Source organism: Dasypus novemcinctus, chromosome 3 (assembly GCF_030445035.2).
Source record: "Dasypus novemcinctus isolate mDasNov1 chromosome 3, mDasNov1.1.hap2, whole genome shotgun sequence".
Classification (NCBI taxonomy): Eukaryota; Metazoa; Chordata; class Mammalia; order Cingulata; family Dasypodidae; genus Dasypus; species Dasypus novemcinctus.
The window spans coordinates 34,035,542-34,061,796 of NC_080675.1; the positions used below are offsets into that span (position 1 = coordinate 34,035,542).

A 26,255-nucleotide genomic window follows, 5' to 3' on the forward strand; every position below is an offset into this window, starting at 1 on the left:
TCTAAACTTTTGCCCAAGGTCTTGAATGCATCATTTTGTAAAAATCTCTTCCCTCCAATCAGTTTGTCCAACCTTTTTAAGTGGTCATTTCTTGCTATTAATATTTTATATCTTCTTAATTTTTTACACTTCTTATGCTTTATGTGGGAAGGTCTGTAGTGTTGATTGTGGTCAAAACTGTCTTAGGTTGCCAAGTCTGCTGTAACAGATACCACAGGCTGGTTGGCTTAACAACAGGAATTTATTAAAAATCCAAAGTCCGGGTGTCAGCAGGTTCATGCTTTCTCTGAAGTCTGTAATGTTCTGGTGATGGCTTGCCAGAGATCCATAACTCAGTCTCTGCATCTGTCACATGGTGATCTGTCTCCTTCTGTCTTCTTCTCACTCCTCCTACTGTGTCCAAATTTCCTCTACTTATAAGGACTCCAGTTATTTTGGATTAAGGCCCACCCTGATTCAGTGTGGCCTCATCTTAACAGAATCTTTGAGGATCCTCTTTACAAAGGATTACGTACCCTCTGGACTGGAGATTAAGACTTCAACATGCCTTGGGACATGCCAGGAACATGATTCAATCCGTAACACTAACTAAAGGCAGTCTTTGCAACCCAAATAATTTAAAATAAAATTTGAATTATAGAGCACTGAAATAAAGGGATCTGCTCCTAGTAAAGAATGGCTCAAAGAAACAGGCTTAACATGTTTTTAGTAGTAGGATTGTGCAAGGTTTTTGCTGCGTTTGAGGGATTTATAGATTACCTCTTATTTTTTCTCTTTGCTAGTTTTCATACCTTGGTCCTGACCCTGTCCATAAGCTCCTTACACTGGTGGTGGATGATGGCATCCAACCTCCTGTGGAGCTCAGCTGTAAGGAGAGGAACATTCTAGCAGCCACTTTTATCCGCTCCCTCCATAAGAACATAGGTAAGATTGGGCAGGGATCTCAGCCACTGTGGGTGCATGTGGGTGTAGAAGGTGGGTCTCCCCAGATGTCTGAAAGTGAGGCTGTAATTATGATGGATGTTGCTGCTCCTCAGGAGGCTCTGAGACCTTTCAAGACAAGGTGAACTTTTTCCAGAGAGAACTTCGGCAGGTGCATATGAAAAGACCACATTCCAAAGTCACCCTGAAGGTCAGCAGACACACCTTGTTAGAATCGGTATGTAAAGTTTCATCTCTGTCAGCACTTGTGAGCGTTTTCCAACTAAGAACCTCTTCAGCATTCAGTTATATTCTTTTGCTTATCTTTTTTTTTTAAAAAAAAAAAACCTAGGTTTCTCTTTTCTTTAAATATATCTATAAAAAGCTATTCCTCTCTTTGCTTTATTGTGCCAAGTTTGGAGCCAGTTTGTTGGAGGTATGTTAAAAGTGGAGAGACCAGTTGACACAGTGACTTTAAAATCTCTACTGAGTTCTAATTCCTGAGAAATTTCATGGAACTGCTATGTAGGGCAGGTATAAGTAGTTGCTACAGAAGAAGTTCTTGTTATTAAATTCTTTTTGGATTAAAAGGAAATGAATTTTTGTTGCCACTCTGGTCTGAGGGAAGAGGAACACCTGACATGTGAGTCTGTCTCGACTACACAGATACTGGCATAGTTCATACATTCCCCAAGAATGAGAAGGCTTGGTCCCTGTCCAGAAAGTGTTTGTGATATTTGGCTCTGGCAGGTGTGACTGGAAACCCCTTTGCTTAGCCACATTCTCCATGTGGCATGGTTCCCTGTCTAAACCTAGCTTTGTGGATAAAGATGTCTAGTGGGTAGACTGTACTGTACTGAAAACAAGGCTCCTTGGTTCTCCTGCTAACAAAGTTACTGACTTGAGTAATTTTTACTCTGCATTTTGCAGCAGTTTTCTCATTAATAAAAAGGGGATTGTAAAAAATAGCTCTACCTTTCCAACATAGCAGTGATGTAAAAATGAATCAGATTTTAAGTTTCTGAAGTTTCTTCTGGAGATATAGGTACATTATGAATCTAAGATGGTATTAAGTTTATTTCTGTTCTGTATATTAGTATTTTTCCTCCAAGTACTAATGGTTATACAGACAATGGCAATGCCTCTGGTATTTTGTCTTTAACTCTCAAGAGATTCCAGTGTTCTGATAGTTTCCTTCCTTTCACTGCTTTCCAGTCTCTGAAAGCCACTCGGAATTTCTCCATCTCAGACTGGAGCAAGAATTTTGAAGTTGTTTTCCAGGATGAAGAAGGTCAATTTTGAAATTTCATGTTCATCTTTTTAAGCTGTCCTCCTGCTCTCATCTGCTCCCTTATCATCAAACATATAAACAAGTACACAACAATTATTTTTTCCTAGGGAAAGAGACATGAGTCAAGAAAAAAAGGGTAATGTTTACCAGCCATATGGTTTTGTGGAGCTTATAGAGCACAGACATATAACGACTTGGAGAGAGAGCTCTAAAAACCAAAAGGGCAAATTAACCTTTGTAGAACCAAGAGGAATATCCATTTCCAGGGATCTCCATTCTCCTATGTCTTCACACAAGGGAGCCTAGCTTAGTGATCAGAATATCTTTAGTCCTTCTGAAAGTGGTAGGATTTCAAAAAAGCCTACATTTTAGTTTAATTGGGATGGAAGAATATGGAGAGTATAAAATGATGGATAAATGAACAGAAGGGATAAGAGGACATAAGCCAAGTCTGTTTTTATCTTTATTGTACTTTTCAGCTCTGGACTGGGGAGGACCTCGCCGGGAATGGTTTGAGCTAGTCTGCAAGGCGCTATTTGATACCACCAATCAGCTCTTCACCCGATTCAGTGACAACAACCAAGCATTAGTGAGTCTGTGACTTCCCTATGGGTGGGGTAGAAAATAGGGATTATGTTACAAAGAATAAAATAACAGGGGTTTGAGGTTACACTACTGTCCCAGGAATCTGACAACCTCTGTCCCATTCTTAATGTTGGTATATACAATCAGGTTTCCTCTCTCCTCTTTGCCTTCATTATTTCAGATGAATATTATTTGACTGAAAATCATTATAATAATCCATTTCCTACTCTTCTAATTATTATAATAAGCCACTTTCTCAAAACATACCTGAAGCAATTGTTTTCTGTACTAGATCTTTGAATAAGGAAAGGTGTCAGGAGTAGAGAAGTAGGCGTTGGTTGAGAGAAGCTCTGATTTAGAGAAAAGGCAACACATCGTCCACTGATCTTAACTTCCATACTCAGCCAGGGACCAGAGTGTTCAAGCTCTAAAACCTTAAATATAAGATTCTTCAATTTACGTAAGTCTATCTTTGCCTTTTATCCTCCAACCATGTTGAATTATTCAGTGGTGGTTACCAGAAGACTAATGCCATTTGGATGGCTTCTTGGATATGCACACTGAAGTTCTTACTCTCTTGGGAATGGTCTGGGGATGAAGGGTTGGGCTTGAAGGAAAATAGCTCAGGAACTTTCATTCTCTCTCTTTAACAGGTGCATCCCAACCCTAATCGCCCTGCTCATCTGCGACTGAAAATGTATGAGTTTGCAGGGCGGCTGGTGGGCAAGTGTCTCTATGAGTCATCTCTAGGAGGAGCCTATAAACAGTTGGTCCGAGCTCGCTTTACCCGTTCTTTTCTGGCCCAGATCATAGGACTGCGTATGCATTATAAGGTAACATTTTGGGTATTCATTTAAGGCCCCTGTCCATTAGCTCTAGAACCTCTCTACCCTGAGCTTAAAGTTGAAGGGATAAATGGTTATAAGCAGTTAACAAATTTCATTTCTGGGCAAGGACATTCATGTTCTATTCTGTGTCTTTCTGTTGCCTCAGTACTTTGAAACAGATGACCCAGAATTCTACAAATCTAAAGTTTGTTTCATCCTCAACAATGACATGAGTGAGATGGAGCTGGTCTTTGCAGAAGAGAAATATAACAAATCAGGTCAACTGGATAAGGTGAGAGAGAGGACTAAAGCCTGTGAGTCTTATGTTTCTACTGTTCTCTAGGGCAGTGCTATTTAATACAACTTCCTGCAATGATATAAATGTTCTCTTTGTACAGTCTACTGAGCACCTGAAATGTGGCTAGCATGACCAAATGAAATGAAATGAAAATACAGTTAATTTTTAGTTTAGATAACCACATATGGCTAATAGCTACCATACTGGACAGTGCTTCTTGAGAATAAGTGCACTCCACACTTTATGATCTTGGCCCATTTGAGTGGGGAAGAAGACACAGGAGCCCATCTGTCCTGCCCTTTCCTACTTTTCAGTAAAAAAATAATTTTGTGATATCAGTGAAGTGTCACTGTACAAGCGGATTAAGAAGATGTCTGTAACATTAATAGTGGGGATGTAGATGCTTTCTATTTGAGCATAATGCCTGTATATCTTAAAACGTGTTACTAGAAAATTATTGGCCAGAAGTATCAATGATACACAAATGTGGCTCTGCATTGTGAGGTTAAAGAGTATCAAACGATAATGATGGAAGGAAGTGGGTGTAGGTCAAGTGACAGAGCTTCTGCCTACCGTATGGGAGGACCTGGGTTCGATCTCTGGGGCCTCCTGGTGAAAAGAAGAGAAAGTATGCCTGCGCGGCAAGCCAGTGCCCCATGATGATGCATCAAAAGAGAGACAAGGGGACAGTCAAGGTGAAGCGCTGCAGAAACCAGGAACTGAGGTAATGCAATTGACAGAATTTCTCTCCCCCGTCAGCGGTCTCCAGGATCAAATCCCTGTGAATCCTAGAGGAGAGAAAATGAGAAGAGAAGACAACACAGCAAAAACAGCAGGGCGAGAGGAGGGGAAGGGGGGGAATGAGTAAATGAATGAATGAATGAATAAAATCTTTTTTAAAAAATGATGATGGCGGAACTAAAGCTTCAGTAATATATAATTAAAAGCAAAATAGCAATGATGGAAAATTTGTGACGAACTCAAAACACCACTGATAACACTCCACTAATAATCACATATCCATCCTGAAGCTTGTGGGACTCCCAGTTGTCTGCTTTTGCATACAAGTGGTCAGAGCTTAGCTTAGCTTCCTTACCATCATGACAAGGCAGCTTAGAGTCAATGGAATGCTAAAGTAGGGTCCTCAGACCCAAGGAATGCTGATTTTAATTTATAAATACTAAATCTCAATAATTTGCTTCTTAGTCTACTAGAGAGAAATGCTTACTCATAAAATAAGTATCCAGAATTGTATATAAGAAAAATATGAACAATAACAAAAAAAACCAGAATTGTGTGTTTTTGGCTCAATTGAGAATCCTTACTCTAGTGTAGATAAAGCACTCCCTGTTCCATACTATCTTAGAGATCTTGAAATCTGAGCTTGTCACTGAATTCGCTTAGGGAGACAACCTTGGTCACTGTACAAAATTCTTCAAGGTCATGGTTTTAGGCCATGCTTAGTAGTTCCTCAGAGGTCCTTTAGGAGTTGGTTATTGGGTATGCTCATTTGTACCAGGTCATTCCTATTTGAGAGTAAAACAGCTTGTTCAGGTTTTCCTTTACAGAGAAGAAAATTGGAGGACCAAATGGCTAAGTGACCGAAGTCCTATAGCTACTTACTGTCTGAGATTAGAATCCAGGATCCCTGTGTTTCAAGCCGTGGTTCTACCCATGGGCTTGAATTGAAAAGAGAAGAATGTGAAGAAACAGCTCTTCCCATGTGAAAATATCCGAGACATAAAAAGGCTTTTTGATTTCTTATCTGGCTTTATTTGCTCTCAGTTGGCTGAGAAGTTTGAGGTCAGTCATGGTTTAATTTTAGGTCATAGAGATTAAAATATCTTCCATTACATCACCACCATTTGACTAGGTCAGAGAAGAACTCACTCAGGTGCTTACTCCAGAAATAGTAAGTAGTAGAAGGCAGCAATAGTGATACGAACCCTGAAGCTTAATAATTAAAGTCACGTGTGTTGAGAAGCGAATACATAGCTGAAACTGGCATCGTGAAGAAGTTTAATTATGGTTTGTTTGTGGATCATACCAGGGAGACATCATTTTGAAAACTCCCATCCACAATCCCTCTCTCTTGTCTCCTGTTTCAGGTTATAGAACTCATGACAGGTGGAGCCCAAATCCCAGTCACCAATGCAAATAAAATCTTCTATTTAAATTTGCTGGCCCAATATCGGCTGGCCAGTCAAGTGAAAGAGGAGGTGGAACATTTCCTAAAAGGTTGGATTCTGTCTTCTCTTGACTTGGTCTTGAAATACTTGTATCCACAGCGTGGATATGGCTTTAACATGACTACTTTGTTTCAGGCCTGAATGAGTTGGTTCCTGAAAACCTTTTGGCTATTTTTGATGAGAATGAGCTTGAGGTAAGTGCTTGCAATTGCAAACCCCTGTCCTTAACTTTCTTTTTTAATATGCCCACAAGGAGCCATCTTCTGGTATGAGGTGCCATAGGAAGGCCCTTTATACAAGGGTTGGTTTTACTTTTGTCACACTCATTCCATGATGCTTTTTTGGGCTTTTTAAAAATTAGGATGTGAACATTAGAAACCAGCAAGCAACTAATTATATATGAAAAGTAATAATGTTCATTGAGTCATAAAAAATTATTGATACTCGTTGAGTATTAAAAAATGTTGGTCTCATGTACAGTCTTCATAAAATCCTTATGACATTTAAAGTAGATTTAAGGGGATGATGGAATTTGTTCTGGTAATATTTATCAAGTGCCTTCTTTTTTTTTTCCCAAATGCCTTCTTATGTCATGTATGTTTGAGGCAGTGGTGATATAGCAGTGAAGATGATAAAGTCCCTGCCCTCAAGGAGCTCCGGTCTAGTGAAAGGGACAAATCAAAAGATACGATCAAATTTGAAATTTTTAAGCCATAACATATAGTTAATATAGTCTTATTTCAGATCCTATAACAAGCAAAAATTAGCTGTACAATGGTAAACACCCTTCTCTAATTAGCAGAATTGCAGTTCATCTATCAGGTGTGGGCAAAAAATAAAATCAGTTTTGTTTTTATCTGCTTCTCACAGATGATAAATCCAATGCAAATTATTAGTTTTAACTTCTCATAGCCTTTACAAAGAGTGTGTTTCTGCAAACTTTCTCGTAGGAAATAAGTTCTTTTTCAAAAGTTTGGGAAAAAATATTTTCTTGTGACCTTGCACACTTTATATTCTTCTTAAGAAACTTGCTTAGAGAACAAGAATTGAAGTCTTGTCCAATTTTCATCACAGTTTGTATCTTCAGATATGAAGTCCAAATAAAATGAACTCTTCAGATGGTAGCCTAAAGTTTCTGATAGATAGGAATCCTGGTGCTCTTATTTTGGGGGGGGCTACCTGGTGTAATTTGTTGTATCATAAAGTAAAGCATTTATAACAATTTGCAAAAATGAGTAGAAAGGAAAGACACAGTTGCTTGACAGTTGTTCCATATTCTTCTCTTAGTTACTCATCAGTTTAACAGTTCTTTAAGTTCTTTTTAAAGGAACCAAGACTCTAGGCTTAAATTGGGCTTACCCTTTCTCTTGATTAGTATATATCATTCTTTTATAGCTATTGGAAGAGTCCTCGCAGTCAGCTAACATGTTGGATCCTGAACCAAATTAGGACATCAACAATGCCTAGGGCTCTGATGTCATGAATGTTCTCAATTTTTGGCAAAAAATTTTAACTTACCTGATCAAGTAGAGGCAGGGCTGGAGGAAAAGTAGTAAAAGTTCAGTCCAGGAAAAAGGAAAGGCCATGGAGCTGGGATCTTCATCAAAGGGAAAGGCCTGCGTTTTCTCCCTCGTATTACCAAGCTAAGTCCCGAGCAGACTATCAGTAAACATTTGGTTCCTTTTTGTCCTTTGTTTCCATTAAAAATAATCCACAGCAGCAATTCCTAATTAGGAGTGCTCATCAGAAACACCTGGGAAACTTTTTCAACCTACATAGGCTTATACCCTGTACTTAGAGATTTTGATGAATAGATCTAGAGGAGGGCCTGGGCATCTCTTATCTTTTTTCTGAAAAACTTGTGTGAATTTTCACCACACTGGTAAGAAACTATTGGCCTATTATAATTGATTTTCCTAAAGCATTATCCTAGCATTATGACCGCATTTTATGTCTTTTTCCTGGTATTTTCTTTATTCCACATTTTGCATAATATTTTTCTTTTAATATACTTTATTTGATTGTTATTGTAGGTAATTTTGACCTCTCTGTCCCTCTGACTGTTCTAACACCTGTCTGCCTTTCTACAGCTGCTGATGTGTGGGACTGGAGACATCAGTGTCTCTGACTTCAAAGCCCATGCCGTGGTAGTTGGCGGCTCATGGCATTTCAGAGAAAAGGCAAGTGGACCAAACTTCTTTCAGTTGTATTTGTGCCATGTTATAAAGAAAAAGTTTTAGAAGAAGTAAGTAGAGGAGTCAGAGAAGTGGACATTTTGACCAGGGAAGAATGATACATGTGGGAAAGACAGATGGTTGTCTAGACAGAAGGGAGCGCTGGTCCCATAAGGCTGAGTATAACAGGCTGAGTTATAACAGGAGCGGTAAGTTGGAAGCGCAAAAAAGGTGAACCAAGGAATTAGCAACCATCCTCCTGACAATGTCAGTTCCTGAAGAGGTTGTCAACACTGTTCCTCCCTATGTCCTCATATCCCTATTTCAGGATATCTCGTTCTCCTCCGCCCACACACACACACTCCCCCAGCAGGTTGCATACCATGTTTGATCCCAGTTTTGTGCTCTCCCTGTCAGGTCATGAGGTGGTTTTGGACTGTCGTTTCCAGTTTGACTCAGGAGGAGTTGGCTCGTCTGCTTCAATTCACAACAGGCTCCTCTCAGCTACCGCCTGGTGGTTTTGCCGCCCTCTGTCCCTCATTCCAGATTATTGCCGCTCCAACCCATAGCACGCTGCCTACTGCACACACGTGGTAGGTATTGCAGCCCAGTGTGTGTTTTTGTGGAAGATTGTCTTTCCAGCCCTTTCCAGTGTTACTTGTGGTGTGAGTGAATCGCTTCTCCCCTTGCCTTTGCAGTTTTAACCAGCTGTGCCTCCCTACGTACGACTCATATGAAGAGGTACACAGGATGCTGCAACTGGCCATCAGCGAGGGCTGTGAGGGTTTTGGCATGCTCTGATCGCTCTCCTGCCATCCATTCAGCACTGGTACTCTCTGGAGCACATTACAGACCTCCTAACTTCTGGCCCTCATACACTTAACCATCAGCCAGAAGATGCCGCATGCTCCCCTGTGTTTGGAGTATATTGTCAACTACAAGCCTTGTCTTTACCTCGCCCCCTTCCTGCCCGTCTCTACCGTGGACCACTTTGTCATGGTACAAAATCTGAGCTACCCATTCATTCATGAGGAGAGGACCATGCTGCTATAGTTTCATTTGGTTCTTTGAAGATCTCAGTAGCTGGAGCTGCCTCATTAACTGAGGGAGATTACACAAAGGCCTCAGGCTGATTGGAAATCTGGTGTGTTGAAAGCCTGAAGTCCACGCCTTGCTCCAGCTGCCTCTGCTAATGCTCCTTGGGAGGTGATACCCTTTTTGGCCCTCACTATTTGACCTGACTGGTATGTGGGTCCTTTTCTGTGGGAAGAATGATTGCTTCTTCTCATCAGGAGCCAGAAAAAGCACAGATAGGAAGTGGCCACAAGAGCATGTTCGCTTTCATCCCTCTGCACAATGGCAGCACAGCCCATGGCACTGGACTACCTCTAATAGGGATTGATAGCACAAAAGGATCTTTTTTTTGTGGTGTCAGAACTGGAAAAGGAGCTTTGCCTGTAGGCATTTCTGAAAATAATCATTAATCCATAAAGAAAAACTCACTAAGGTTTTTTCTTGAATTTGAGCCTGGTGAAAAAAGCAGACAGACCTAAGAATGAGAGAAACAGCTGGGCTGTAGCCTCCAGCGCTGAATGTGATTCTCCTCCAGGGTTATGGGGCATGCTGAGGCCCATGGCTAACTGGAAGATAACTGATGCTTTTCCCTGAGTATATTCTTTACACTGAGATATGGCTTGGCCTAGCCATTTGCCTCCAAGTTAGGCATCATTCTAAGAGCTTAGGATTCTCTGACATGGATTTCAGGTTCCCACCAGAACCTAGATTTCTACTGAAGAAAATTTTGTAGCAAAGGATGGGAACAATAAGAAAAGAATACCAGTGAACCCTTTTTCTCTATTTTTGGTGTTCTGTGGCAGCACTGTAGGAAAAGAAGGATAAGAAATTTTAGTGCTTATCACAGGTCCTTTCACTTGAGTTCAGACTCTGGGAACATGCCTAGAGAAGATATGTAAGTCAGTAAGTAAACACCTGTCCTGGTGATTTCCTTTCACTCTATTAGGTGCCTGGAAGGGGAACTGAGAAGGGAAGAAGATCTATTAGATTCACTGTAGAGCGATGATTGAAGAGAACCCCTCAGCGATCTCTCAATCTCTTGGAAGAGGGCGTCCTTTCTCTTTACAGTTTGGATGAAAACGTTTTCAAGGCTCAAAATCTCATCGACTCCCCAAATTTTTGTGTTTAAGAAAGCTTTGCTGCAAGCTACCATTCCCAGTGAAGCACTTCAACTCTGAGAATATTACAAGCCATCATTTATTGCCAAAAAACCAGCAAGTACACAGAGTCCTGAGATGAGGCAGGACTTGTGATAATGCCTTGGCCTCCCAAAAGTGTGTCTGAGCCCTCTCTTTCCCCTGGGCCAGGTGGGCATCAGAAGGAGCAAGCCCTCCTGAGCTGCTGCAGTTCCTGCCTGACCTCACTCCTCCGCAGGCGTCATTTGTCCTCTCTTGGCATGAGTTCTGACCTCTCATCCTTGGGGTTCAGGATCCATCAGCAGGTCCTCTGTACCCCAGGATCCTCCATGCCACATGGTCACTGCTCTCCTCAGGGACCAGGACAAGGTGCTGCTGCTTGCCCAAGTATTTTACCACAGGATATGTGCAGGCAAGTTTAGTCATCACCCTGGGAAATACAGTGCTGTCCCTGGAGCCCAAATAGGGGTTTCCAGCTTGGGGCACGCGGGCTGGTTCTGCTGCCTTTGGCAGCTGTTCCTCCTCTGGATTCTGCATTCACACTCGCGACATCCCACCGACAGCCCTCCAGAGACTGATGCTGGAGATTGAGTTGATTTTCTTGGCTAGATCTGTCATTTTAAGCTCTAGCCATAGCACTTTTTCATAGCATCCTGAACACAAGTGTAACCCAGCTGTAGCAGCTGCAGCCCTGTGGTGGTCCTTAGGCACCGGAGTCTTTGTTTAACAAAATCCTTTGTTACTGTTGTGGTTTTCTAGTCTTCCAATGTACTCTGTCTTTCCCAACTCTCTTCAAAATGATCTTTGCTCTTTTTGGCAATTCCTTTCTAATTCTGCTTTGGTACTAACCAGTGTGGGGAAAAGGTACAATAAGTTGGAGAGAAGGGGAAGTACTGTTATTTCTTGGGCAATTTTCTATTTATGTTTCTTATTTTGACCAGTTCTCTTATTTGTTCCTTTGTGGCCCAGATACTTAGGGGCCAGCCAACCTACTGGCCTTTTAGTTTCTTTGAAGGAGACCTGGCAGCAAGTGAACATCACAGAAAGAGTTGGCATGTTTCAGGAACTTTGGCAGAGACCAAGCCCCGCTGCAAATTTGCCAGGCCAGATGAAAAGCCCAGACAGTTGCAGCCGATGGTGTAAATATTGTACAGTAAATAAATAAAAGAAGGACTAAGGAGCAAAGGGCTGCTTTAAGTGGAAATTCTGGGTTTAAATTGGAGGTGGGGAAGGAAAAGATTTAGCAATATCTTTGTCCTCAGTTAATTCCTTCGGAAGAAGTCAGCTGGGGCAAAATGTACATGCAGAGCCCTGGCCTATTGCAGGCCCATTTGCAGGCCTTGCCCTTTCACCCCGCCTGATGCTGTCCGTGGCCCTGGCAGGAGCATGGTGCACTTTCTCCCAGGCAGCCATCAGGACAAGTGCTTGCACTAAGCTCCTGAAGAAGAAGCCAGTTTGGTAAGAGCAAAGGATGTCAGTTCCTCATCAGTCTTCAGTCTTCTTTTTTTTTTTTTTTTTTTGGCTTTTATAAAGAGATTTACTTGGGGTAGAAGCTTATAGCCACAAGGCTATAAAGAGTAAGTTACTTCTTTCACGAAAGTCTATTGCCACATATTGGAGCAAGATGGCTGCCTGTTGCTGTGAGGGTTCAGCCTTCCTCTTCCTCCTAAGGTCCTGTGGTCCCAGCTCCTTCTGATCTCAGCTGTAGGCTAGCATAAGGCACATGTCTCTTCCCAGGGCTCATTTCTTTCTGAGATTCTCAGCTGTTCAGGGCTCTGGTCTCTTCAGCTGCAAACTGCTTCCTGGTGTGCAGTTGCCTAAGAGCGATTCTTGCTCAGCCTCCATCCCCGGGCCCGCCATAGTTAAAATCACAGCATGCAGCCATCTCTCATGACACCACCTGTCTCATCAGTCTTTTAAACATTAATATTTTTATTAGCTACATAAGAAATTCACATTGATTATAGGAAAATAGGAATTTTTTTTTTAAATACAAAGAAAATAAGTCACTCTCCATCTGGAGGTGACCACCCTTAACATTTTGATGTGTAGCTTTCTTTTTTCGTGTAATCACACATTTATTTCCCAGCGTCTCGCCCCTGCCTGCCCGTACTTTAGCTGTGGTAAACTAAACCACTGCTCCTAGAAAGCTTGTGGGTGGCTGGTGTGCTAATTCATTTCTAACCAGAGGTAAGCTTGGCAGAGAAAGAAAACCAAACCCCTTATTCTAGCGTAGAAGGAAAACCAGTCGGGACCCTGACTTTCTTAAAGAAATAATCATAGTGTACTTGTACTTCGGTTCCCAGCCTGGAAGATCAAAATGCCCTGGGGAATTTTTAAAAAGCTACAGATTCTTGGACCCCACCTCAGACCCAGTGACTTGGAACCTTAGCTTGAAAACTGCTCTTTTAGAATCCATTCATTCTACTCCCACCTCAGCAAGCTCCTGAGTGATATGGAATGTCTTAACAAAATTCTGTTCCTCTAACTTTTCATTTTTTAAGATATTTATAGTCTTGGGTTTTTTACAGTCACTGGTTTTGAATTGGTCACTGTGATTCAGCCCATCATGATATTCTGAAGATCCAAGAGGCTGGTAGGATTGTTCTTGAATTAACACAGTACATACTAGCTTCTCATACACTGTTACTTTTGAGCCACTTGCAGATTGAGCTCTCAGACCTCTGCCCAGCCACACTTCTCTTAGGACCACAGTAGAGGCTCTCTAGGAAGTGACTTGAACCAGAGGATTCCTTACCTCTATGTTGGTTTCACTTTGGGTCTCTCAAGCATAATAAACTCCAGGCATCCTGTAATAGTTCTATTTAAAAATGAATAATTCCTTTTTTCCTGTTAGTTTGAGATATTAGTATAATGTATGTTCAAAAAAGTATACAAACATGCAATTTAATAAATAATTATAAAGGAAACACACATGTAACCTCTGTCCAGATCAGAAATAAGACATTTCAGCATTTCAGAAATATTCCTATCCCACCCCTCCAGAAATAAGTTATCCTAGCTTTTATGGTATTAATAATTGTTTCATTAATTCTTTTTTCAAGCAGCCTGTCCTTGAAGTCATAGTGGGGAGAAAAAAAGTCTGTATAGTCTGATAAGATGCCACTGAGGTTGATTGTCTCCATAATACTAGACCTCACAATTGGTTTTAAAAGTTTTAAACATTCTGTGCCCATATTTCAGATTCCCCAGCTGAATCTGATGAATCATATTCAAAGGCTACAAAGTCTCCCATTCTATAAAGAATTTTTCCAAGTTACTCTAAATTGGATACTCCTTTTCTTTTATACTGTGAGCAGTTTTTGTGGGCTGGGCTAACATGATTGTGATTCTCCTTGGTGATCAGTGGAAGGTTCTTGAGCATCACACAAATATAGCCGTATTGAAAATCACTGAGCATTACACTGTTTTTTAAAAGTGTGGAATGGGCTAATATTTCTGGGTCAGAAAACTGAATCTGCAGTTCTAACAGACAGCCATCCCACAGTTGAGGCTCGGTGTGTTTTTTTTGGAAGATGGGAGAGATGGAGACAGGGAAAAATTTAGAAACCTGCAGTGTGTGTTGTGATTATTTTGGCTTGTATGTAGGAGAGTGATGTTTCCTAGAGTTGGGATATGCCATGCCATGAATTTTTTTCAGATTCAAGTCATTTTAATTTTGTGTACATAAAATCACTTCACAGTAGCCACAGAAGGGACCTGGGTTCTCTGCGATGAATGGGGTGTGAAAACTCTACAAAATGGTCATTAAATTCCTGGTAAGGAGACATGGAGGACACAGTCTCTTTCCAGAAGTCCAGGGAATGATAGCTATGGGTTTTTGGTATAGAATCAGAGGTGGCTATTAGCCGAGTTGTCCAAGTTGGCAATATAGCCCTGGTTTGTCAGTACCAGCCAGAAGCAGTAGCCTCTTGAGCATTGGGTGGTGACAATATTGGTACCTCTAGGGGCAGGGATCACACAGAACCATAACAACCAGTCATCATGCAAGAACAGTGTGGGGCTCACCATCTAGTTCTTGTATAACCCTTCCATCAGGGAGATGGTGGATAACTTAGCCAAGATGAAACCTGTGGATGGCAGTTGCTACTTCCTTGAGGTACTCAATACCAGGCCAACATGGCCTTTGATGACCATGAATGTCTTAGACCAGATTCAGCTGGGAAACCAGGCAAATTTCTGAGTGGGCAAGGTCTTAGGACTTCATTCTTTAGGGATGACTCCAGGAAAATGTCAATCTCAGACTACCCAAGGACCTAGAGAGGAGATAAATTTCTTCCAAACCTCATGTTCTTGACAAGGTGACCCAGCTTGAGTCTAGGCTGCCTTGTCCTCCAGCCCCACTGCAACCCAGGAATCACCTGTCATTTGGTGTTTTCTCAAAAAACAGTGCCCTTGGGTACTTTTGCATCCATTTTGCTGAATGGGACCCTCAAAAGATAGAGAGCCATGAATTGATGAGCTTAAATGTTCTTACTCTATTTTTTAACTCTCAACGATTCCACCTTGGACAAGACAACCTAACTTCAGCATTAGTTTTCAGACCTGCAAAATGATGCTAAATTAAATAAGAAAATTGACTAATAACTTGGAGGTCCTTGAAAATTTTTCATTATATGTACATGTATACTCTTCACCCTGGCTTAGGGCCTTGATAATGTCCACAGCTTTTAGGCTATAAGGATCTTGGGGCAGTTGAGGCTGCTGGAGTGGATGACTGATATGAAAGTTCCAAGGGGGCAGTGTCTCTTTGCCCTCTTTGCCATCCTTAGGCAGGCCGGCCGGAGAGCCTGGGTATCCAAGACACCTATCCCAAACACCTGCGTAGAAGACCCCAAGGTGATAAAGACCCCTTCTCCTCTGCTTGACCCTTCAAAGGCCAGAGAAGGGGGGCTGCATCTCAAACCTACATCATGAAATCTGCCACCCCTAACACCCTTAACTTTCACCTGATGACTAAGTCGTAATCAGCTTCCATTTTTTGAGCTATTTCCAAATGCCAGGAGCTTTATATTCTTTGGCTTATATTCACAATGACCCTGCAAGGTAGGTCTTATTTTCTCCATTTTACACAAGATAAGATTGAGGCATAGAGAGGTAAGTAACTGCTAAGCTTCCTTAGCTAGAAGTGGCAGAGCTGTACTTAAACGGGGGTCGCTTCATGTCAAAGCCAAAACTCCATGTTTCTGGTTTGTCTCTAGCAGATCAGCTTAGACTAAGAAGCAGCTCAGGCACTGGGCCACCAGTGGTTGCTGACTCTACCTCACTTTTGCTTGGCGACCCTGTGTGGCAAATGAACATTTTGTACCTGAATTTACATATCAGTCACTTGGAGGTGTGAGATTCATGTGAAATCCCTACTCATCCTCCATGGAGGGCTTTTAAGAGATAGAGCTATTAGTGGCTTTACAACCATCTGCATTTAGAGAGTTCCATAGAATACCAGCTAATGACTTGAGTGAAGTGGCTTCCAAGTTTAAATGAAGAGAATTCTGCATGAAGAAAATAAGATACCCTTGAGGATATAACCAAGGGGGAAAAAATCCTGACATTTTAATATTCCCCCTTTGGTGGAAAATCAATAGGTCACATGCAAATGAAATAATTAGAATGGGGTCAGACGTGCTACACAGTACCAGAGATGTTTATCTCCGGTAACTAGGTCTGCAGAAAAAGACTCATTTAAATAAATCTTTTGTCTCTAAACTCTCCTTACATGAAACACAGCACGGCTTGGCAGAGGCCATATTCCTGGTGTATATCTCCCTGAGGAAGCAAACATTTTTAAAAACGTCAAGAGTTCTTCATTAAAGGGAGACACCCTCCCTTCCCAAACAAGACTGAGATTCTAATTAATCTATAAGAACAGTGTCTTCTCCAGGATGAGGGGTCACTGTACCTCTCTAGGATGAGGTTACTATTTCTCCAACCCACAGTTAACCTGCTTTGTGGCTTGGCACATGAAATCTTTCTGAATCTCCCCATCCTCTCTACAGACCAACAACATTCCCTCTCTCTTCAGAACTCCCACTCAGTGGAATTGCCAAGACATTCCTCTTTGCCCATTAGCAGAGTCAGGGATATCAAGAGTATTTGCAAGCCAGCTGGAGAGCTTTTGATGGCTTTTATGTTATGTTGAAGACTGTGTTACTGTGTAAGGAAGATTGTGAATGTGTCATCTTGCATAGATTCTAGTCCTAGGTCTAACCCTACTCCAAGTTGTCCTTCCTATAAATGCTTCTTCCCTATCCATTCCACCAAAAAAAAAAAAAAAAAAATCTGGTCACCCGGGCTTTGTGGTGTCCCTTTTTCTTTGTGTTCTGTGCCTCTCTGCAGTTCAGCAAAAATTCCCTCTGTACCAGGCACTGTGCAGGCATTTCTGGACACATAAAATAGGATGTGATCCCTGCCTCTGAACAGCTTATGGTGCTGTGGGGAGAACAGACATATAAACAACCCGTTTTCCTTAGAGAAGTTCCTTCCCCCAAGGCTGGGGCACCCAAGCCCATCACCACCATCCCCTATAGTTTCTCTCATTTCTGTTTATGTATTTGGAGGCTTTCCGTAGTCTAGAGTAACAGCTGCAAGTGGAATTTGTCTAGCTCCTTCCACATATACAGAGGGAGGGAAATTACCCTCGTTGACTTTCAGAGAAGCAAGGACCCTTGCAAAGATGGATTCCAAACCCAGATACCCAAGGATCGAGGCCCCAAAGCAGAAAGACCATCCTCTGAGCTGGTCCAGAAATAGACTGGGAATGGGAAGTTAGTGCTCTCCCTTAAACCTTCTCTCCCAGACCAAGCAGACCTGAGCTGTTGACTTTGGCAGCAGGGAACCGGTCAGAGCCTGCAGCTTGGTGAATGAAATTATGATTCTGAGAGGATGGGGGAGAGGGAGGTGTCTCCAACACTAACACTGAAATCAGAAGGGTTTGTACTGTGTTCAGAACAACCAGGGAGTGGTAGAGGAAAGACAAACTCATGCCATGTCCAGTGAAGTCAGAGGCATGGAGAGGCAAATCAACCTGAACAGCAGTGAAGCAGCTTGGTTGTGACAACTTTGAGCAGAAACAACTTGACTATAAGTTTGCTTGGTGTTAATAAACAGGCAACTGGGAGTCCCTGGTTGTCATCTTGCAGTGGGCTGCAGCAGATACTTAATTTTCTCTGGAGTTTGGCCAGGTCTTGAGGTTGATCTCCCAACTTTCTGAGCTGGATTGCAGCTGAATGGGCTGTGGGTCAGGCCATTGCCTTTAGGAAAGCCAGCTCGCTCTTCAGGCTTCCTTTCCCAAAGGGATTTCTCCTCTGAAACCTTGATGATGGTGCCAGGCTGTGTCTCCTCAAAAAATCAAAGCAACTGAATTAAACTTGGGTGTTTTCCTATAGCACTAGCATTTGCTATCCCAATGAGGGTAGAAAAAAAGTGTTGTGGTCAGATCCTGGCAGGCTTGGCCATGCAGCTCTGGGGATATCTGGAGGCGGGGTGTCTGTGCAGCAGCCAGGCATCTGCGTTCTCCACCTGGGTCTGACCTGTAAGCCCCCTAACCCTTGAATTTTCTGTTGTGCTGGCATCCGAGCCATGATTTTCAGATGGCCTCTCACACTGGAAGTAGCACAAAACTTTTTGTCAGACCATTTCTTGAGTTTGGGCTCCAAAAATGTCATTGTGGATTAGCTACAGAGGGAAAAGGAGCTCAACTCCAGTCTTGACATTTGAGGGTGAAGCAGGGCTTATGGGCTTGGCTTGAGGGGCAAAGGCGGCCAAAATGGTGGTTGGCACAAGGATATGGAGAACTTTTGGGAGCAGAGCCAGAAACAGGATTGAGGCCCAGGAAAGTTTGGCTTGAGTAAAAGCTGGGTATTTAAGCAGGAACACTCACTCTATTTTTCTCAGCCTTGGCAGAAGGTCAGAGCAACAAGCAGTTCTAGCAGGGTCCACATCCTTCCTATTGTCTCCACCCAATCTCGCTCATTGTCACGAGCATCTGCTTCAGATTTGGGCCCTTGCCTTTTCCCCTGATTTCCTATACCAAACCACGAGTGGCATGTGTGAAGGGGCAGGTCCACAGGTGTGGATAGGGAAGAAGAGGAGGAGGAAAGCTCTGGGAAAAGCTACTTGAAGATTCAGGTGATGGTGCAGAAGGAAGAAGGTCTGATCTAATGGACAATGTGTATGAGTGTCACCAAAACCAAACCAGTATGTCGGTTCACTTTCTGAGTAAAGGTAGCAGCCCAAGTGAGGGAATTGGGACCAGCTAGTGGAGTCTTGGCTAGCATATAGCCTACTTTTCAAAGGCAGCTCAGAGTCCAGAGGGAGCAAGCTGAAATGATGAGTGTCCACAAGCAGTGGGTTGGTGCTAATAAGGTATTAAACTCTTCTCCAGCTAACAGCTGCACGTAAGCTGGAGCAGACACAGTGAGCCAGAGAAGCAAAATCAGTCTGGGATTGGAGTTTGGGCAGAGAGGGAAAACAAGCCAGTGCTAGTAGTTAGTTACAGCATCTTCACAAGAAATTAGTTCCTATAGCACTTGACCTGAAATTTCAATCCATTTTAATAGAAAGGGAAAATCTGAGGAGCCTAAGGTAGTAATCACAGAACTCTTGTAATAATAATAGCTAACATCTAAAACTTGCTTATTCTGTGCCAGTATCTCTTTTAAGCACTTTGTTGTATTAACACGTTTAATCTTCATACCAGTCTACAAGGTGGTATAGATGAGGAAACTGAGACACAGAAGTTATCCACCCAAGGTTATATGTTTGGAGTCATGTGTCCAAACCTCAGAGCAAGCCCAACTGTTAGAAGCAGGCTTCCTGAGAAGCTAACAGAACTTATATTGAAGACCCCTCACTTAAGTCCTTTCCAAGGTCATATGTAATATTTGTGAAAGAAAGTTTTTCGTTTTTTTTTTTATTTTTATTTTTACAGGAGTAAGTCAAAACCACTGTCTCTTTGCACAGATTTCCCCTCTGTTACAACTGCCCTCATGTCAGGTAGTGGTGGAGTGACTGTGGGCATTTGGAGACGTGGCTAAGAAATCTGAGTTCTGAATGCATTCTTCAGTTGGATTTAGTGCAGTATAATAATGTAGTTATGTTGGGAATACTTTGAGTTGTGCTGTGTGTAATATACCTAAGTAGTGTAATATATTTATGAGCCATCTGGTCAGGTATGGCTTCCAGGAATATTCCCTGTGCACACAGGGCTGACTCACCTGACTGACAGGTGCAGGGTCAGAGGTATTACATCTGGCACAGGAAGTATGAAGGTGGAGTAGAGAAACTGAAGGTCAAAATGTATGGAGCCAGAAGGTTATCTGTGAAAAATTCTTCCAGTCATCATGTTAAAAGCTTATTGAGGGTTTTTTGTTGCCTTAAGTTTATATAATTTGGGGTGCCCACCTTAAGTAAAAGAATACAAAATTAGGTACAAAGGAGAATATTGTGATAAGAAAGAGATCACGAATATCAGAAATTTTTAAATGCTGTCAAATGCCACAAACATCACAAAATCCAGAAAAATAATCTAGACCAGCTTCTGGATCTGCCCTTGCCAGCTGCTTATGTATCTCTGCCTCTTTTAGGTCAAAATTTCCCCTCTGGTGGAATATGTGAAGAGGGGAAATGAGAGATTTACTCCAGGAGAATCATTTGGGGTTCCTAGGGTCATTGGGCATGGGCTGTCCTTGGGGGCTGAGGAATAGAACCTCTCGGGTACTTCTCTACCCTCCATACAGGCAGCCAAAGCAAGTCCCAGCAGCCGGAGGGCAGCCCACTGATAACAAGATGTAGGTGCTGGCTGTTGGGAGTGAAAGCACAGTGAACCATGGGTCCTGAAATGGTAACAGATCCAAGGGCATATGGGCACAGCGACGAGAACCTCTGTGATTCCCAAGCCTGCCTGCAGCTACTGACTGCTTTCACGCATCATCCTTATTTGTGGTGGATCACCATGTATGTTTAATTACGGAGTGCCAAGCTTGGGGTGATGTGCATTATGTGGGTCATCTCATTGACTCCTAATGACCCTGGGAGGCAGGCACTATCACCCCCATTTCACAGATGGAGAAACCGAGGTTCAGAGACAGCAGCCATGACCAGCCCAAGGTCTCCTTCAGCTGAAACGTTATCTCCAGGTGTTCCCTGGCTTAACTTTGAGGTCTTGCCACCGTTTGTTTCTTTCATGAGCGCAGGAACCCTGTCTGGTTTTCTCCCCACTCACACCCATGGCCAGGCACAGGACTGGTCAGGGAATTGGTGCACAGTGCATGAAGGATTCCAGAACCCAGGGCTTAGCCGCCACTCCAAATGCAAACCTGCTGGGACTACATCTTACACACCTCTAGTCCCAGCCCAGTGCTAGGGACCAGAAGGTGCCTGTGGATCCTGGAAGGAATGCTGGGGAAGGAGAACTGCAGGACAGAGACCTGGAGAGTGCCAGGGCTGTGATCTCACAGCATCCTCGTTCACATCCACAGAGGCGTTTATTAAACACACTTCCCTGCTACAAATTGCCCTCTAAATGATTCCAGTCTCCTGGGAATGTCAGTATCCTATTTTTGGACAGTTTTCAGTGTATCACCCAAATTCCTCCAAAAGTTGTGTAGCATTCACAGCTGTGTCTGAGTTTAAAATTAATTTGTGAGGTCACTAGTGGCCTCTGGAGTGTGCCAAAAATGGTCCCAAGTTCCTTCCTGAGAGCCCAGAGGGCTGTGGACAGACCCATAAAGGAAAATAAGACAACTGGATGTGGAGCCCATATCAAATGGATAAAGTATTTAGACTGTATACAAGCCAAGGAAAAAGCATATTTGCCTTTGGAGGCTGTGTGGGGCCCTGCAGGGGTTGAGAGGGATGGGCAGCTCCAGCGCTAAGGAGAGCAGGGGAAGATACAAAACTCCATCCTGTCCTGCCTGCACTTCGCCTGGGCCTGTGGGGGAAATGGAGACTGTGGCACCCAGCTGTGCTGCTTTGCCCTGGTGCTGCAGTGGCTGGGCCCAGGCCCAGGGCAGGAAGAGAGATGTCACGGAGTGGGGCTGGGAGCTGGGGAGGGGATGGGTTAGAGCTGCTTTTGCAGGCTTGGGCATTCCAGGCTGGTTGCCACTTGCCCTCCCCAACTCAGACTAAATATCCAGCCCTGCTGGTAGGTGAGAAATTCTTGGCCTCAGGCTGCCCAGGTCTCTAAGGCTTAAAATCTCTTTCCTGCACAGAACCCGGGCTGCCGCCTGCCCTTGGCTTGTTCTTCCTGTTCCTCACCCCAGGGGCTCAAGCTGATTGGCAGACTTATCCAAGCATGGAAGGTAGGGGCACTGGCCTTGGGAAGCAGCCAGGAAGAGGGAGGGAGCGAGAGCCAGAGAAGGGACAGCCATGGAGTCAGAGATCGTGTGAGAGAGGAAAACAGGCGGCGACATGAAGACAAGGAGACAGAGAAACAGGTGGGGAGAGAACTAGAGGGAGAGAGACTGATGGAGGAGAGGCAGGGAGAACAGAACTATCCTGTAAGAATGCAAGAAAAAAAATGCAAAGCCAGGTGTTTGTTTTTTTAAAAAGAAAGAATGTTAGGTCAAGAAGGAGAGTGAGAAGAGAGGGTGAGAGCAGAGCAGACCAGGCTTAGCCTTGCCCATCACCCTTCTGATCACTCTTCTGCAGTTACAAGGATGTACTCTCCAAGGTGGGCCTTAAAACACTGGAGGAGGGATTTCAGACATCGCCCACATCTGCTTCCCATCTGCATCCCCACTCACCGCTGATTTGCATCCCCAGGCTCGCTCTCCAGAGCCACATCCATTCAAAACAAACCGTGGCTTTTCATTTGAATCTGCAAATCCGTGCAGAATCTGCAGCTCTCCTGGGTTGCCTGAGGCCCTGCGGGGCTCCGGGCAGTGCCAGTGCAGAGCCAGAGTGGGAGGAGACAGTGGTGGAGTAAGGGCAAGGGGAGCCTTGCACAGGGGAGATAGCAGCCCCAGGCTCCAACCTGGAGAGGATGTGGAGTCCTTGAAGGTCTACTGGGAGGCACCCGAAGTCCACTGGACCTCCTGAGTTCTTCCCCCAGGGCTGCACCTGGTGTGCTGGCCATATGGCCAGTTTGTCCTTTCCAGATCTTGGAAGCAGAACACACCCGAGCAGAGCCGTCACTCGCCATGATTGGCTACATCAAAGCAAGATGAACAATGTCCTTGACTTGTGTTTTAAAACAAAAAAAAAAAGGTCTTCGAAAGCTCATAAAAGGCAGCGGACTTGGCCAAGTGGTTAGGGCGTCCGTCTACCACATGGGAGGTCCGCGGTTCAAACCCCGGGCCTCCTTGACCCGTGTGCAGCTGGCCCATGTGCAGTGCTGATGCGCACAAGGAGTGCCCTGCCATGCAGGGGTGTCCACCCCTGCATAGGGGAGTCCCACGCACAAGGAGTGCGCCCCGTAAGGAGAGCCACCCAGCGCGAAAGAAAGTGCAGCCTGCCCAGGAATGGTGCCGCACACACGGAGAGCTGACACAACAAGATGATGCAACAAAAAGAAACACAGGTTCCCGTGCCGTTGACGACAACAGAAGCGGACAAAGAAGACGCAGCAAATAGACACAGAGAACAGACAACTGGGGTTGGGGCAGGGGAGGGGAGAGAAATAAATCTTAAAAAACAAAACAAAACTTGTAAAAGAGCCTAGGCCCAAGCCCTAGCTAGTTTTTTAGGTAAACACAAGGTTGAGCGACCTGGCAGCATCTTGTTTGTTCTGCCCCTCCTGCCATTCAGCTGTGGTAGCTGCCCCATCCTCCCTGTCTGACCCCTTGCCTCTGCTCTGCTTCTCCCTTCTCTGACCTCCCTCCTGCCTCCACCCCAGCTAGTGTTTCTTTTTATCCTTTTGCTACTCCAGTCCTGTTACTGCCTCTCCTCATGTGTCTACTCACCCATCCATCCATTCACTCACTTATTCATTCCACTATTCATCCAACTATTCATCCATTCATTTTTTCAGGCTTCATAAACGCTGTACTAGGCTTACAGTCTAGTCAAAGAGGCAAGTCTTATACAGAGTGAAAATTAACAGGAATGGAGAAAAGCACAAGAAATGACATGTCAACATATTCAGTGGTTTAGACAGTCAATTCCCAAGGATTTTGGAGCGGGGAGATGGAAATCTTCCCAAAGGAAGTGGGATTTTGGTTTCCCTGGTCTGCCAGTAGGACGTGGCTTTGCAACAGGACATGGAGGTGGGAGAGCTTTCGCCACAATATTTTTACCATCAGGAGCCCCAGCAGCCAAGGAGGGTAGCAAAAGTCTTGCTGGTTCTGGTTGGGTCTTGTGTTCTTGCCTGAACCAATCACTGTGGCCAGGGCAATGCACTGCTTTGGTTGGTCAAGGCCTGAATCACATGATATCAAAGGGTAGTTCCCCAGGGAAAAAGTGATGCCCTTACCAGGAAATGGTGAATAAAGACTGGGTGGCAAAAATGCAGCTTGTTAGTGAAGCCATTTTTTTCTGATTCTCAGTCCTGCTGAGTGTGCCTATGACATCGCCTCCCCAGCCAATCCTCAGCTCTGCAGGTTTCCAGGCACGCCCTACCCTCACCGCCACCTCCTTATATCATCTCGGTCCATTTAAGGTCACTACAGGTTTTCCATCCAGTGGTCACACTTCGGGCCACTGGGATCCTAGTGGGCAGATCTTTTTACTTAGTTTACCTGTACTACATGGAAAGGTTTGTCTCACACACACAAGGGGAGATGTGTGTGCAAACAGGAAATAACTGGGAGTCACACTGGTGAGTTTGGAATCCACAACCAAGCAAGTGAATTCCCAAGATGGGACCTGGAGAAGATCAACTGAACCGTGCTGATTAACTTTAAGAAGCACTTGCCACAGCCCAGTCTTGATTGATCAAACCCTTCTGACAATGCCTTTGGCAGGAGGTGGGGAGGGGATGACTCTAACACTGCTCTTAGCTGGGTCTGCCCACCCTTTAAAATTACTGAGTGAAATCCCCCTACCGCACTGTTATGGATTGAATTGTGCTCCTCAAAAAGGTATGTTCAGGAAGCTGATGTGGCTCAAGCAGCTGGGCTCCCTCCTACCACATGGGAGGTCCCCAGTTTGGTTCCCGGTGCCTCCTAAAGAAGACAGAAAGCTGACGTGGTGAACCGATGCAAAAAAGATGACACAGTGAGATGACGCAACCAAGAGACAGCGAAGAAATGCAATGAGACAGACACAACAAACAGAGCAGAGGTGACTCAAGAGATTAGGCGCTTGCCCCCCACATGAGACACCCTGGGTTTGGTTCCCAGTGCCTCCTAAGAAGAAGACAAGTGGACAGTGAGTGCAAATGAGGGGGGCGGGGAGGATAAATAAAATAAAATCTTAAAAAAAAAAAACATTCAGGGAGTAGAGGTGGCTCAAGTGATTGGGTGCCTCTCTCCCACATGAGAGGTCCTGGGTTCAGTTTCCAGTGCCTCCTAAAAGGAAGATGAACAGAGAGCAGACAGCAAGCACAAACAACGAGTGGGTGGGGAGGAATAAATAAATCTTAAAAAAAAAAAAAGATCAAGCCCTCACCCCTGGGACCTGTGAACATGACCTGTTTTTGTAATCTTTGAGGATGGAATTACTCAAGTTAAAATGAGGTTGTGTTGGAGGAGGATGGGCCCTTTATCCAGTATGACTGATGTCCTGATAAGGAGAGAAGAGACACAGACATGCAGGAGAGAATGTCATTTGATGGTAGAGGCAAGGATTGAAGTGCTGCAACTGCAAGCCAAGGCATACCAAGGATTGCCAACAAACCACCAAGAACTAGGAAGAGGCCAGGAAGGATTCCCCCCTACCACCTTCAGAGGGAGCAGGGCCCTGCTGACACCTTGACTTCCAATTTCTAGCCGCTGGAACTGTGAGACAATAAATTCCTATTGTTTTAAGCTACCTAGTTTGCGGTACTTTGCTACAGCATCTCTAGGAAACTAAGAATTGCCTCTGCCCCCTCCCTGCCCTGCCAAACTTTTGTAACTTGAATAAAGCTCAAGCTTCTCTCTAAGACTTCTGTGACCTCCTACCAACTTGCAGGCCCACGGACCTCTCTGTCTGCATACCTGATGGGGAACCCCTGCTACGGCAACTGAGTGCACAACTTCCCCAAAGCAAATTGTGGGGTCAATGTGGATGATGGGGGGATCAGTCTAATTCTGGCTGACCCCATGCCCAGAGCCTCCCAGGGGATCCATTGCTTTTGTCCTTCTCCATTCTGATGCTAGAGACCCAAGGCTTATCAAATCGTTTCTATTAAATCTCCGAGAACTTTCCGGGACCATCAAGTTGACTCAATGACACTGCTTCAGAGGGGGAGTATCTCTTGTGTCCCAAGGATGGAAGACTTCCTGATGTCCCATTTTTTGGGTGCCATGAGACTTCAGGAACCATATTTCAGCCCAAAACCTCTCTCTTTCTCCCTACCCATCTTGTCCTCCTGCAGGGCCAGTAGTGCCCACTGTCTCCAGGAAGCTTTCTCTGATTACCGCAGCACACAATGTCATCTTCCTTTGTTGACCCCCTGTAATCTTATTGTTGGACTCGCTGCAGGAGGTAGTCCAGAGTAGAACTCACAAGTGCGGGTTCTGGGCTCAGCTCTCTGGGTTCAAATCCCAGCTCTGCCATTTGGTAGTTGTGTGGCCTTGAGCAAATTATTTACTATTCCCAGGACTGAGTTTCATCATCTGTAAAATGGAAATAAAAATAAACCCTATCACATTAAGTT

The 26,255-nt window shown here is 44.1% G+C and overlaps 1 protein-coding gene across 16 annotated transcripts in view; it reads left to right on the forward strand.

Annotated features, from left to right (window-relative positions):
* AREL1 (apoptosis resistant E3 ubiquitin protein ligase 1) overlaps positions 1 to 26,255 on the forward strand; it is an 86,265-nt gene that overhangs the window by 48,828 nt on the left and 11,182 nt on the right. For 8 of the 16 annotated variants that reach the window (XR_009184925.1, XR_009184931.1, XR_009184929.1 and 5 more), the window contains 11 exons: positions 783 to 924; positions 1,038 to 1,159; positions 2,137 to 2,212; positions 2,692 to 2,801; positions 3,451 to 3,630; positions 3,791 to 3,916; positions 6,031 to 6,160; positions 6,247 to 6,305; positions 8,202 to 8,291; positions 8,703 to 8,878; positions 8,984 to 10,907. Coding sequence is in view for 8 of the 16 variants with exons in the window: in XM_058293073.1 (XP_058149056.1) it covers positions 783 to 924; positions 1,038 to 1,159; positions 2,137 to 2,212; positions 2,692 to 2,801; positions 3,451 to 3,630; positions 3,791 to 3,916; positions 6,031 to 6,160; positions 6,247 to 6,305; positions 8,202 to 8,291; positions 8,703 to 8,878; positions 8,984 to 9,086 (1,314 nt within the window). In the remaining 8 variants the exon portion in view is untranslated. Of the gene's footprint in view, positions 1 to 782; positions 925 to 1,037; positions 1,160 to 2,136; positions 2,213 to 2,691; positions 2,802 to 3,450; positions 3,631 to 3,790; positions 3,917 to 6,030; positions 6,161 to 6,246; positions 6,306 to 8,201; positions 8,292 to 8,702; positions 8,879 to 8,983; positions 13,783 to 26,255 lie in introns of those variants that run through there. The other 8 variants (XM_058293073.1, XM_058293071.2, XM_004455159.4 and 5 more) reach the window with 1 other exon arrangement.